Source organism: Magnolia sinica, chromosome 10 (assembly GCF_029962835.1).
Source record: "Magnolia sinica isolate HGM2019 chromosome 10, MsV1, whole genome shotgun sequence".
Taxonomy (NCBI): Eukaryota; Viridiplantae; Streptophyta; class Magnoliopsida; order Magnoliales; family Magnoliaceae; genus Magnolia; species Magnolia sinica.
In genome coordinates this window covers 10657361-10671145 of record NC_080582.1, presented here as the reverse complement: position 1 = coordinate 10671145, position 13785 = coordinate 10657361, and the positions used below count along the sequence as shown (strand labels likewise).

Sequence of the window (13785 nt, the reverse complement as noted above, 5' to 3'; positions counted from 1 at the left end):
TGGAGAGGTCAGATCAATCATCGAACTCTCTCATTTTCTTAATTTCAATTGATATAAGAAAAAGAGTTCATTTTGCTTGCTGTTCATACTCTCATGATTTGAGTCCAATTGACAAATAAATCTAATCAAATATCACTTCAATATTCAGATATGGAAATCTTGATGATCTTTGCAAACTCTCTTAATGTTTTTGAAAAAATCTCTCAATTTAAAAGGAACATGAGAGACAGCTTATTGGGTATATTATGACAAAATTTCCGATAGTATTCGTTCTCTCAATGGGGTCTTTATACATATATAAGGCTCTTTCTCTTAGTGGGCTCTTTATAAATATGTAAGGCACAATGTATCATTAATTAACTTACTAATCGTTACCACATTTCATTCCTCGTGAAAATTTTCGTGAGTAACAAACCATTGATGTGGAAACATTGCAGTTTTTCATTGTTCAATGTCTGGCACAAAAAATGGGTGTAAACATGGCCACACCTATACATCGTACCAGACGTTGGGCCATCCACTGCTTTTGATTGTTTGGCACACCTGATCACTGAATCAGTTTGATTCCTGCATTACACGAGATTCATGGTGGGGCCCACTGATGGACGGTCTGGATCTTCCTCCAAACCTCCCCATTTCAGCATTTGGCAGAGAAGGTACACTATACTGAGTAGCACTCGACGTACACCGAATCCAGACTCCCTCGTCAGATCAGCACCCTTTTGAGAATGGTGGTGACTAATCCTCCTCACACAGGACCCTCATCTACTGCCATCTACACCATCCGAGTTATAAGTTCCATCGTGTATGTACTAAATATCTAAAATAAAACTGGAAAAGCAATCCTAACCATCCAATCAATGGTTATCCATTTGAGAAAAAAAATAGGGATCTAATTTTATTTTCTCAATGAAATTCTTCTTCCATGTTGCATCCACATCTATTTCAGAATTTTAGACCGTCCAGATTGCACATGAACCATGCCACGTGTACTGTCGAAAAGTCACCACCATATCTTAAATGGTGTATAACTTACAGAATAGTCTACGTCGTCAGCTATAAAGAGTCCGGTCCTCTCTCTAACCTAGCATTTCGTTTTTCTCCAATGGCGTTAGTTTCTCCTTCCTCTCCTGCAACCCTTCCACCTGAAAAATCCGATCCCGAAATTGCCCTTCCCTCTTCTAATCAATTTACCGAAATACCCCTCCCCTCTTCCAAATCCACCGAACTACCCCTCCCCCCATCCACCCAACCCATGCCCCCACCACATTCAACATCCTCACCGTCCATCATAGAAACCCCCAATCCAAACCCTAGTATCAGTTCCCAGCCCCCTCCATCCATCCAATCTATATCCCCGTCTCCGATCCCGGGCCCACCACCATCTTTCCGGCCCGCAGCCGTCCCCGCTCCGGTCCCGCCCCCGGCCTCGCAATTCTCCCCGCTCCTCCCAAATCCCCCTACCCTCCAACCCCCTGGTGTCGGCGGGGTCCCCATGTCGATCATGCTTCCTGGCATGGGCACCGGCGCCGGGTCCGTCACGGTCTCCGTCTCGCCCCTCCGCCCTCCTAATATGTACCCTTACGCTACTGGCCAGCCTCCCAATCCCCCTCCTTCGGGCCTTTATGGTCAGATGCCGAACGGCTATGCTTCCATGCATGGGGCGGCGGGGATCCCTCCACCTGGTGGGTTTTTTCGTAAATTCTCCTAATTTAGCTGCTTATATCTTTATTCTGAATTTTAATTTTTAAATATAGATGTTTGGATCATTCGTGATTTGGATGCAATAATTTATATTTTAATTATTTAATTGTGTAATAATCCGCATGGCAACAAGAATGGACGGTCAGGATTTGTTGATTAGATTGGAAATTAAAGAAAGAGAAAAAGAAGAAATCTTTAATACTGAGATTTGTTTGTTTCGGGAATTTGGGTGCTTGGAATTCATGGGTAGAAGTAGTAGTAGTTAGTAATAGCATGATTGGTGGAGTTTTGGTGTTGAAAGGATTTGCGGGGAGAGTGTGAGGAAAAATAAAAGATGCATTTGGTATCGATGACGGGATGTTTTCTCCTACAGTATCTTCTCCATTGATCACGGTGGGAAAGATCCGGCAGGCTTCCTCTCGCGGTTCTTAAAAGACCACTTCAACGTCTATGTTGGTATGCATAAATTCTTTGATTTTTCTTGAAATTTTGATAAACGGGTGCTTTTATGGAGTGGAATTTGTTGCTCCATTAACCTCAGATTTGCATCTTTGGAAAAAAAAAATCAGGGGTATTCCTTACATGCCAATGGCTTAGCTAGTATTCCGAACTTTCGCGGTAATTTCAGATGGTTCTATGTTTTATCATTCTCTTTATCCGGGGAATGTATAACCTATGCACAGTGTGCAGATTTAATATTCTTGCGTGCTGCATAGAATTTGGAAATATGTCACGTTAGATGGGAACCTTTTTATCTTGTGCGCCCCTTCATGAATGGGCAGTGGTAGAAAAATCTTACTGTTCGGATCAAGATGATCAATTTCGTTTGGGTTTCAGGCACATTCCATACTGGTATAAGAGCTAGGAACCCTTCCTCGTACTGGATTGTATTGAGCCTTGTTGTGGTCCATTTTGATCCATTTTGGTTGGTTTTTGCCACAACATTTTTGACGTATAGGATCTTTTGTCAAGAAAACATTTTTGACATATTGCTTTTTAATGGTTCCTGGTTGTATTTGTAGGTGCCTTTTGGGAGAACTTTAGTGAACGGAAGGGTTAGATCCATGCGTTTCCTATTTTCTTCGTTTATTTAGAAGTTATCTTTATTTGTCTTTTCCAGAATGGAACACTGAATTGACTAAAATGCTGAAGTATTTTGATATAGCAGGAAAACGAAATGGTAACCAAAATGGAATTGACAATATGGTTCAGATGAACTTGACCGGCCAATCGTAACCTACAAATTACATTTGGATGGTAGAAAAGAACATTGGCAATGATTAGCATTGCTGGAAATAAAAGTCCACCTGTTACATAGTTGTCCAGTCATGGTGGCGCCCACTTTATTAATGGTTCTTCATATAGGATGACACGTGCCCTATCTTTGTGCAGCACACGAGATATAAATATGTGCAATGCGAACAGGTTAGAAAACCCTACTTTATCATGCTATCATTTTGTAGAATTAAGTACACTTCTCTTGTGGGGCTTTTATGCGTTCTTGATTTGCACGGCAGAAGACCATGTTTAGCAAGTGTTCATTGCGCTTGTATTCCAAGGTATTATATGATTTCCTTTATTTCAATATGCTCTCTCTCTCTCTCTCTCTCTCTCTCTCTCCTTCTCTCTCTCTCTTCCTTCGTTTCTTTGCTCGTTATTTGTGTGAAATGAATTATTTCAACTTTTAATAAGTTTAAAGATAATTGAACTCCATAGTGTAGTCATGTATCCTCAATTCCAATGGGGTGAGTGAGACGCGGCAAGTCTCATGAATGCTCAATATTACAGTGTACTGAAGCATGTGTTCAAGAAGATAGATGAGGTAAGCTGACTTTACACATGTATAGTTTATAAATTGGATGCTATTTTTCTCCATGTCCCTTCAGGTTATCTGTTCAGCTGGTGATAGTTGCCATACCTGTGCTGCGCATCTAATATGCTTGTGTTGTGTGGTAACAACATTTGATCATTTCTGTCTATTTTTCTTCTGCACATCAGTGTATTTAGTGGGACAGATCTAGTCACTGTTTTCATTAGTTTTCTAAACCTGGTCTGACAAGTTGGCATAGGTATTGTTTGCATTCCTGCAGGTATTCCTCGTTATCCTTCGCCATATGCGGGTATGGGTCGCCCTGCCTTCCCACCACGTCCACCAACGGCAATGGGTGTGATTCCGCCACTGTCACGGCCTCCTGTTCCAGGGATCCGTGGAGTTCCTCCAATGGTTGCCCCTGTGATGAGGCCAGTTGTTCCTATTGTTGCACCGACAGAGAAGCCCCAGACCACAGTTTATGTTGGCAAGATAGCTGCAACTGTGGAAAATGAATTTCTGCTCTCTCTCCTTCAGGTAGGTTGCTGCTATTTGTTTTATCATTGAGTTACTTAACCACCTTCTTATAACATGTTTGTGTATTTCTACCCGGCATTATATTCCCGACATCTTTACTCTTCATGCAGCTATGTGGGCCAGTCAAGAGTTGGAAGCGTGCACAAGATCCCTCTGATGGATCTCCAAGAGGCTTTGGCTTTTGTGAATTTGAATCTGCTGAAGGGGTGCTTCGTGCGTTGCGCCTGCTGAGTAAATTTAGTGTTGATGGACAAGAGCTGGTGGTATGTTTGATTTTTATTTACCTTTTTTAAAATTTTTTATTATTTATTATTTTTTAATTTTTATAAAGGACTTTGGTGACTGCTTTATAGATTAGGTATTCTAGGTTCCACTGTTGTGCATGCCTTCGAGGCATAGCATCAAGGTATTCAATAACAGTAACGGTGGCCATAACAGCCCTATAACAGTTGATTTTTTTTAATGGTAGCCGTAATGGGCCCTGTATCCCAAATTGGGCATTACGGTCCTGTATAATCGTTTTAAAATACCATGCACAACATCCACCTGACATCTTCTTCCCCATTATTTGGTGATGACTTTGCAATTTGTAGAAGTTGGTCTCAAATTAGTATGCCCGTCAACTCTGCTATGCATGCTTTCCGCTAAAATTATACACTGAATATGTTTGAATTTCTGTCACTACTATAATATTTATCTATTGGAATTTGTGCCTTACTCAAAATTTTAGCCACTCATCCACTAGCATGCTCCCATGGATTCCAACTTCTGTAGAATCTTTTCTATGCAGGCAATCAGGCAACTCCTATCGTGTTTGCTAGTAATTATTATATTTTAGATAAGATATTTCATGTGAGGGAATGAACTAACCCACATTTTTTTTTATGGATAATTAAGAATGAACTCTCTGGGCAATCCTTTCTATTCAGCTGAACCTGTAAAAGTATTCTCTCACTCTCTCTTTTTTATTTTTTATTTTTAAATATGAATCTATTTCTGTTCATTTTTTGTACTGTGATTCAGTTTAAAATTACAGCGCTCTTGTGATTTTCTTGCTGTTCCTTTCATATTCCATCTTCTCTTAATTACGTATACCACATCTATCTTTCATTTGCTAAATTTATCTGATACTTTTAACAGCTAAACGTAAATCAAGCAACAAGGGAATACCTAGAGCGTTATGTTGAAAAGAAAACTGAAAGAGAAAAGAAACTTAAAGAAGGTGATGCTGAAGGTATTGAAAAAGATGATGAGAGTGCACCAGGTGTCAAGAAGCATGAGCCTCAAAAGCCCTCTTTACAGGACTCAAAAAAGGATGATCATTCGGCGGATAAAGAAAATCATGATGCAGCCCAGAAATTTGGTATCGTGACGGATGAAGATCGCGAGGCCGACAGAGAGGCTTCAGAGAAGCTAACAAGTATGATGGAAGAGAGGTTGAAGACAAAACCCCTGCCTCCTCCCCCACCTGTCCAAAATGATAGTTCTATGAAATCAAACTCTGAAGTGCCTGCTAAATCCAGGGATGGGGATTCTGATGTGGATATCATGAAAAGTGGTGAGTGTTACTAAAATACGATAGATTCATGTATTGAATGCTTTTTGAATAAATGTGTCGTCTTTCAAAAAAAGAAGAAGAAGAAGATCTTGAATGCTTTCTTAGGTTTGTTTTTGTTGTTTTCATTATTGTTAATAGTCATCTTTCGAAAAAAGAAGATCTTGAATGCTTTCTTAGGCTTGTTTTTGTTGTTTTCATTATTGGTAATATTATTAATTACTGACGTTTCCAACCCATTTACTTTGGTCATGATCATGCATGCATGTATCTGTGAGTGGTTCAATCAATCTTTTAGAAACCAGATCAAATGGCCAGTCCATCTGGGTTTGACTGGGAGTAGAGGTGTCTACCATTTTGTTGGAGTCCATCATGAAAACCAACCAGAGGTGAAATGATACAGACTGGTACAACAGGCAATTGAACAAGCTCGGACTAGAGTCCCTCCCCCCACTGTGAATTAGGCTACATGATTTGTAGGACATGGTGATGATGTTATCGTTCAACCTCCTTTATACTGCACTGTTGATGCAAGTGGACAGTCCCATGTGTGGAACCCACTTGATCGTATGTGATGATCCCATGCGGTCACATGTGCGAGCTCTACATGGGATCCGTGTGAGGCATATGCTAGTGTTACTAGTTGTTAAGTTTATACCCTTTAAATTAAGGGGAAAAAGTCTAAAACACCCCGAAGGATTGTTGGAGAATTACTTCTTGAGTGAGGGTGTTTTAGTCAATTGCATTTGCATGTAGCAGTGGGGTTTTCTTTGGTTCTCAAGCCTGTATGACTGTGTAAGGCCTTATTGGATGTGTAAACGCTTATTATAATGTGATGATAAATGCTATTTCTGAGATAAGTTTATTTAGTATTTGATGCTTGCGTTGGCATGTGTTGCCTTTGAGCTAAGCATGTGTTGGTAGATCTCTCCCATGTTATCCCTTCTCTTCTAGATAATTTATCTTCAAGCTTCTTAAAATCTGTATTTTTAGCGATCTTGATTCAAAACAGTGTCAGGGGTCTGGCCTGTAGAACTGGATCCCCAAAATCTCTATTCAAGACAACCCAGTGTTCCTGGTTGCACCAACTGTCTGCACACTTCAACAGTTCTTCCACTCTGGTATTATGCTTACTAAACCATTGGTTCTAATAATCTCTAATATGCAGTTACCGAATTAGCCTTTCTGAGGGTGGTTATCATCATTTTTTGGGTGGAGATGTCTTTTCTCATCTGTTATTTTTGTTGATATATTTTTTGGATCCATCATTAGTAATAGTTGTTTTTGCAGATGCGGCTGAAGATAAAAATGATGATGAGACAACAAGCGAACACAAGCCAACAGCTGAGCACGATAGGCCTGAAACAAGCTCATCGGACAAGGGTAGGAGGTATGATAGGAGGAGCAGAGAGAGGGACAGGGAGCGGGATTTGAAAAGGGAGAAGGAACGGGAACTAGAGAGATATGAGAGAGAACGGGAGAGAGAAAGAGTGAGGAGGGAGAGGGAGCGAGAGATGAAAGTCCGAGAGGCTGAGCGTTTGTATAAGGAGCGCGTTAAGGAGTGGGAATCCAGGGAGAGAGAAAAAGATCACCAGAGGATGTATGAGAAGGAGAAGGAGAAGGAAAAGGAACGTGAACGCCGGAGGGAGATCATGGATCAAGAAGATGAGAGTGATGATGAAGATACAAGGAAACGAAGGCGCAGGAGTAGTAGCACATATGAGGAGAAGAGGAGAAAAAGGCAACGGGAAAAGGAAGATGACTTGGATGATCGATTAAGAGAGGAAGAGGAATTTGCAGAGGCTAAGAGGCGAGCAGTTGAAGAGCAGAAGCAGAGAGAGGAAGAGGTTGGCCAGGCAACTAATGGGAGTGAGAAACCTGCGATGCCAGAAGAAGGAATTAGTGATGAAGAGAGAGAAAATGCTTTAGATGTGACTTGTGAGAGGGATTCTGGTCATGCTAACCATTCTCGTAAGCTTCTTACTTTTCTTTTGGCTTGAATAACTTCATCTCTCTGGGGGCCTTTCAAAAAAAAGAAAATATCTTTTTGGGGCATGGATAAAAACGTATCTATTATTGTAGATGTGGCATTTGTGTATGATGATTGGGACTGTTGACTGTGTTAACCATCTGATTTGTAGTGTGGAAAAGGGACAGTTAACTAGAAAAGAGCAGTTGTCCACATTTGAAGGCTAATTGTAACAATCGGATGGCCATAGTTGTTTAATCACCGCAAGTTTGGCCTATAGTTCATCAACATCGTGGTCCACCAGATCAACAGGTCCAGTTCCAATCATCAGACATGTTTGCCCCTGTGCAGTGGGGTGGCACTGTCCAGTCACCTCCATGAAATTGCATGTCTAGTAATATTTTTCCATCTCTAACTTGTAATTGTGTTGGACATCATATTACAGGTGATGCGGTTCAAAGAAATGGCACTGGGGATGAATTAACTTCGGGATCATCAGTTGCTGATTTGGATATGAGGCAGAATAGCGGTGCTCCTGCTCGAAAGTTGGGTTTTGGCCTAACAGGCTCAGGAAAACGAACGGCCGTCCCTTCTGTTTTCCATGAAGAAGATGATGAGGATGCACAGAAGGAGAAGAAGATGAGACCACTAGTGCCTATCGATTATTCCACGGAGGAAATAAAGGCGGTCCAACCCTCTGTTACTGGGACACCCCCGAATTTGGTGGCAGCGGCAGAATTTGCTAAGCGAATCTCCAATGTTAACACCAAAGAAGAGAGGGGTGAATCAGAGAGGGAAAGAAGTAAGCGATCTAATGACAGATCGAGCCAGAGAGAGCGAGATCGAAATGATGATGAGAGCAGCCGTGCCAGAGATGAGAACAAAGAGAAAGTGCATGATAAGTCCCTTGACCGGGACAGGGATCAGGAACATGGTCCAGATAAGGTGAAGTCACTGGAAAACAAGAAGCTTTTGGACGCAAAGCAATTAATCGATATGATCCCGAAAACTAAGGAAGAGTTATTTTCATATGATATCAACTGGGCTGTTTATGACAAGGTGACTTTCTTTGGCTTTTTACTTCATGCACTCTGTTATGCGAAGTATGAATTGTTGAGATGTGAGTTTGTCTAACTGGATTGATTACATGTGAGCCTAACCAGCCAATGTCATGTTTCGGCTGGATGTTAAACTGACATGTTAGACAGTAGGCAGTACAATATGTTTTATTGGCGTTGGTGCTAAATCAACAATATATACGCTATAAGCATGGGGTTTAAAAATGGATTAAGGGACAACAAAAGTCTGGCCATTCCAAAACATAGGTGGGCCACGCCACGTGAAGTGAGAGGTTTGCATGATTTGACAATTTTTCCTATGGTGTGGCCTGCCTGAGTCTTGGATCAGCCTGATTTTTTGGGCTCTACTGTGAACATGATTTCGTGAGGGGTTTACATGATGGACATGATAGATGTGATGCACACCACCTGGGCCCCACAATAGCCCAATACCACTACAAGTTGTGGTGATACAAGTATCATGAGAGAGCACCCCATGTGTATTTGTATATATATGGTTTTATTCTTTTTAATTGTTCTATGTATGATGTCGATGTTGACTACATTTACAAAATTTACCTGCCATATGGACTTTCACAGCATGAGCTACATGAGAGAATGAGACCGTGGATATCAAAGAAGATTACGGAGTTTCTGGGTGAGGAAGAAGCTACTTTGGTGGACTACATTGTTTCCAGTACAAAGGAGCACGTGCGGGCAACTCAAATGCTGGAACTGCTCCAATCCATCTTGGATGATGAAGCGGAAATGTTTGTCCTCAAGATGTGGAGGATGCTTATCTTTGAAATTAAGAAAGTGGAGACAGGTCTCTCTTTAAAGCCTAGGGCCTGACAACCTGGTATCATTTCTTCTTTCCTTTTCCCCTTCCTGACTTTCTGTGCCATTTTCTTTGATGAATGTATTTCACCAATGTTAACTTCTCTGCTGTAGTAGCAAAAAACAGACTGGAAAGAGCTTTCTCTTTTCTCCAAGAAGTATCAAATTTTTAGTTTACTTTTGTGCATTAGTCACCTTCTAGCAATCACGTACCAGCTTTATGTCTGATTACTTCGAAGCTTCCCAAACATTTTATTTTTCTAACATTTATTTCTCTCAAAAAATGTTCCCAAACATTTCATTTTTGTATCTGTTGTTTCTGTTTGTCCACCTACCCCATTCTTATAAATGCAATTAGCGCCTTTTTTTTTTTCCCTCCTAAAACTTCCTTAATTGCATTTATGTGATAGAAACTGGAAAGCATGCTTTATTGCCTCAATCTTATGCGGATGTCGTGGGGCCCGCCAAAATTAGGATTAGACTTATTCTCGATTTTCCAGGATCGATCTGAACTGTTTTTAACATTGCAGCATCATTGGTTGATATGTTTCAGACTCTTAATCTATCATACATTGAGGCCCATTATTCCAAAAAGAAGAATTTTATGGTCCCCATCCTTTCAATCTATCACAGTGTTACCAGGTAATCCAGAAAAAGCACTCTGCTGCATCAGTCCTATTTTTTCAATCTGAGGCCTAAAAATTGATGGTTAAAAGAGAGATAACAACAATCTTCAATCAATTGAAAAAAGGTCCAGGACTGTTTGATGGGATATATTCCAATTTGGAGTTGTTTTGGATCATGGTCCATCCACAGCTGGTGTCAGCAGACCTGGATCACTGAACTATGTGCCGCAGTTTCAACCAACTGAAAACCCAAGCCAACTGAAAACCCAAGTATTGTGTGCTTATCGATGCTCATCTAGTCACCAGCATGGCACATAGGTGCGAGATCCAATCCATCCATCAGGTTGATCTGACCTTATACATGCTTTCCTAAAAGTAAATCTGGTCCACCCAGCATGTGGGCCCTAATATCGGAAACAGGTGGATGGATGAGAAAACTAAGGACAATTTTCATAGCCATGCATTGTTTTGCAAACTGTGGCCCAACTGACCAGTGTGGATCAAGCTGATTCTTGGGCTAGGGCACTGATATATTGGTGCCTTTCTGTTGCATGGAATGGATCTCAGACCTATCATGCCATGCTGGCACGTTTGGTCGTGTACACAAGCTTTACATCACTTGCATGTGCATTTAGCAAAGCTCTTCATATCATATTCCCCTTCAGTATAAAATACTGATGCTTTATCTTTTCCATACCCTTTCTGAATCTGGGCATGTCATAGCTTTTAATTTGAAGGATTGAGGTAGTTTTAGGCCCTGTTTGGTGGACACCTAAAAATGAGTTCATCTCATTGTCATTAAAAGAAATTATGTTTTAGAGATCTTGATCTTTGATACAAAATTACTGTTAGCAAAAATGAGAAAAAAATCTTTTTTGGGCATCTATCAAACAGGGCCTTGGTTTTTCTTCATCAATCATTTGGAACCGTGAGATTCTGAATATCCACATACGTGGCGGTGTCGGGTTAAAAGTTTGAATTGAAACTTGAAAAGTTGAAATCCTGTCCTTTTGCAGTATTTCTTTCCCCGCAATTTTGCTGTTTCGTCATTTTTTTTTTTTCAATTGAATGGTGAAAGATGGAATTATACAGTGTGCGGATGTTGCCCAGTGCTTATGGCTGTTTTTGGCCCGAACTTGGCTCGAGACAAGAGTATCACGACCAAAAAGAGATTTCTCTAGGGCTGTGAGACAATCGAACCGCTCATCCAACCGATCTGCGTTGTTTGGCACTAAGGTGGAGATGAAGCTGGATACCTGCTCGTCCATGGATATAACAGAAACCGATCTGCATTGGCCCCATACGTTAGTTGGGGCTGACTCTTTGTTATCAGCCTTGCTATGAGATGGCCACTCTGCATCATGTCATTGTCTTCTTGTTTTGGGTCTTTGTCAAAAGATGTGCGAACTTGGTCTAGCAGAATCAAAAGATGTGGGGACTAATAAGTGTTCATGAATCAAGGGTTAGGAGGTTCAACTGATACTGTAGCACCTTTATGTTTTGACAGTTCATTTCAGAATGTAGCCTTTTTAATTTTAACTAATCACACTTTCTTACTGCCTGTGTATCAAGCGTCATGCTCCATTGGAGTATTTAATAACTCCATGTTGACGACTGACAAGGGCTGTCGATGAGGCCTGCTCCCTTTTGGCCGGATTTGGGCTAGAGTACAAGGCATTGGGGCCAGGTTCGGGCTTAAAATTACAGCGGCCGGATTTGGACTGAGCCGTCCGAAAGCCTGAAAGCTCGAACCACCCCAACACTTATTCATCTCTCCCTTGTTTTTTAAATTTCCGCCCGTCCCTTCTCAGGAATCCAAAAATTAAAATCTGCCGGACGCGGATTTCCTGCAGGAAGTTCCAGCCCTAGGATTCTCTGTGGGGCCTGAGAAAGTTTTTCAAGCTCATTTAAAGGACATATGACAAAAAATAAGGTGTATCCAAAACTTAAATAGGCCACATGAGAGGATTGGCTGGTGTATCACATACCAGCTGTATAGCTGATGTATCCATGTCAGCAAGATTTGTGGGTCCCATCATAAGGTATGTGTTATATCCAAACCGTCCATCCATTTTGGAGCTCGTCGTAAATAAGACAGATCTAACAATCAATTGGACCACAGTGAAAAAAGCGCTTGTCGTAAAGAAGACAGATCTAACGATCAATTGGATCTAACGATCAATTGGACCACAGTGAAAAAAGCAGTGGGGGGATTGAACGTTTATAATTGAAACCCTTTTGGGTTCACAAAAGTTTTGGATCAATATGAAATTTGTTTTTACTCTTCATCCACGTCTTTGTGACTTTGTGACCTTATGAACAGATTGGATGAGCCCTAATAAATTTTTAACGGTGAAAATCATATTCTCCGCTGCTACTCATGGTGTGGTCCAGTTGATCTTTGGATATGATTCATTTTTTGGATAGTACTCTAAAATGATCTCAAAAAATGGATGAACAGTGTGGATATAATAAATACATCATTATGGAGCCATGTAACTTTGATCTCCTTTGAACCGTTCATACAACTCGAAGCTCGAAGAGCGTCAGCGCTCGTCTTCGCACGACACGCACCTGCACTAGCTGATGTGTGGTACGTGCTCTGCGGACCCCACCATGATGTATGTGTTTCATCCATGCTGTCCATCTATTTTATGGGCCCCACCATCTATTTTCTAGATCATTTTACGGTATGAGACAAAAAATGAGGTATATCGCAATCTCAAGTGGACCACATTACGTGAAACAATGTTGAATGAACGTCGGCCATATTTAAAACTTTTTGGAAGCCATAAAAGTTTTGCATCCAGCTGCTCTTTGTTCTTTTCCCTTCGTCTGGGTCTGTATGACCTAATCAACAGATTGGATGTCAAATAAACAGTACAATGGGCCTTAAGAGGATTTTAATGGTGGATATCCAATCACTATTGTTTTCCTGTGGTGTGGTCCACCTGAGATTTATATAACTCTCATTTTTGGGATCAAGTCCTAAAATGATCTGTAAAAATGGATTAACAGAATGGATGAAACACATATATCATGGTGGGGCCCACGGAGCACCCCATAGAGCAAGGACCACCAGCCACCGGGCTGGTGCAGGGGGAGTAGCCAATCCGTTTTCCCTGCATGATCCAAAAATAAAGCTAGCCCAACACGGATTTCCTGTGACAGCCTGTCACAGGAAGTTCCAGCGCTTGGAAGCTACGTGGGTCCAACTTTCACGTTTGTGAAAAATCCACCCCGTCCATTAACTTTGCCAAATCATTCTACGGCAAGGGAGCTCCGAAGCTGCATGGGGCCCACTGTGATGTTTGTGAGAAATCCATCCATCCATTCATTTTCCTCGAGATTTGCCAACTCACTTTATGACAAGGGACAAAAATAGAGTGGTCCACATGGGAGGAAAAAGTGGGGAAAAAAATGCCTACCATTGAAATCTGCCAGAGGTCCACCTCGTGTTTATTTTCCATCCAAACCGTTCATAAGGTCATTTCTACTTATATGAACTGAAAACACATACACTTAACATGACACAAAACTCCTGTGGCCCTGTAAATGCTTCAACGGTGGTTGTTCAATTCCCACCTTTTCTTCTCGTGTGGCCCACTTGAGTTTTGGTTCCTCTTCGTTTTTAGTTCCCTGTCCTAAAATGATCTTTCAAAACGGATGGACGGGGTGGATTTTTCACA

General features: G+C 41.2%; 1 protein-coding gene across 5 annotated transcripts; it reads left to right on the top strand.

Moving 5' to 3' along the window:
- Positions 1-1071: 1071 nt before the first annotated feature.
- Positions 1072-9660, top strand: LOC131257958 (RNA-binding motif protein 25). Of its 5 annotated transcripts, none has more exons than XM_058258944.1 (7): positions 1072-1685; positions 3795-4051; positions 4162-4314; positions 5192-5609; positions 6897-7577; positions 8021-8634; positions 9234-9660. In XM_058258944.1, the coding sequence occupies exons 1-7, from the start codon at positions 1106-1108 to the stop codon at positions 9483-9485; spliced, it is 2955 nt and encodes a 984-aa protein (XP_058114927.1). In that variant the 5' UTR covers positions 1072-1105; the 3' UTR covers positions 9486-9660. The 5 variants fall into 5 exon arrangements, with proteins under 5 accessions (XP_058114927.1, XP_058114926.1, XP_058114929.1 ...); XM_058258943.1 differs by having other exon boundaries at positions 3774-4051; XM_058258946.1 differs by lacking the exon at positions 1072-1685 and adding an exon at positions 1719-3129 and having other exon boundaries at positions 3774-4051.
- The last annotated feature ends 4125 nt before the right edge of the window (positions 9661-13785 follow it).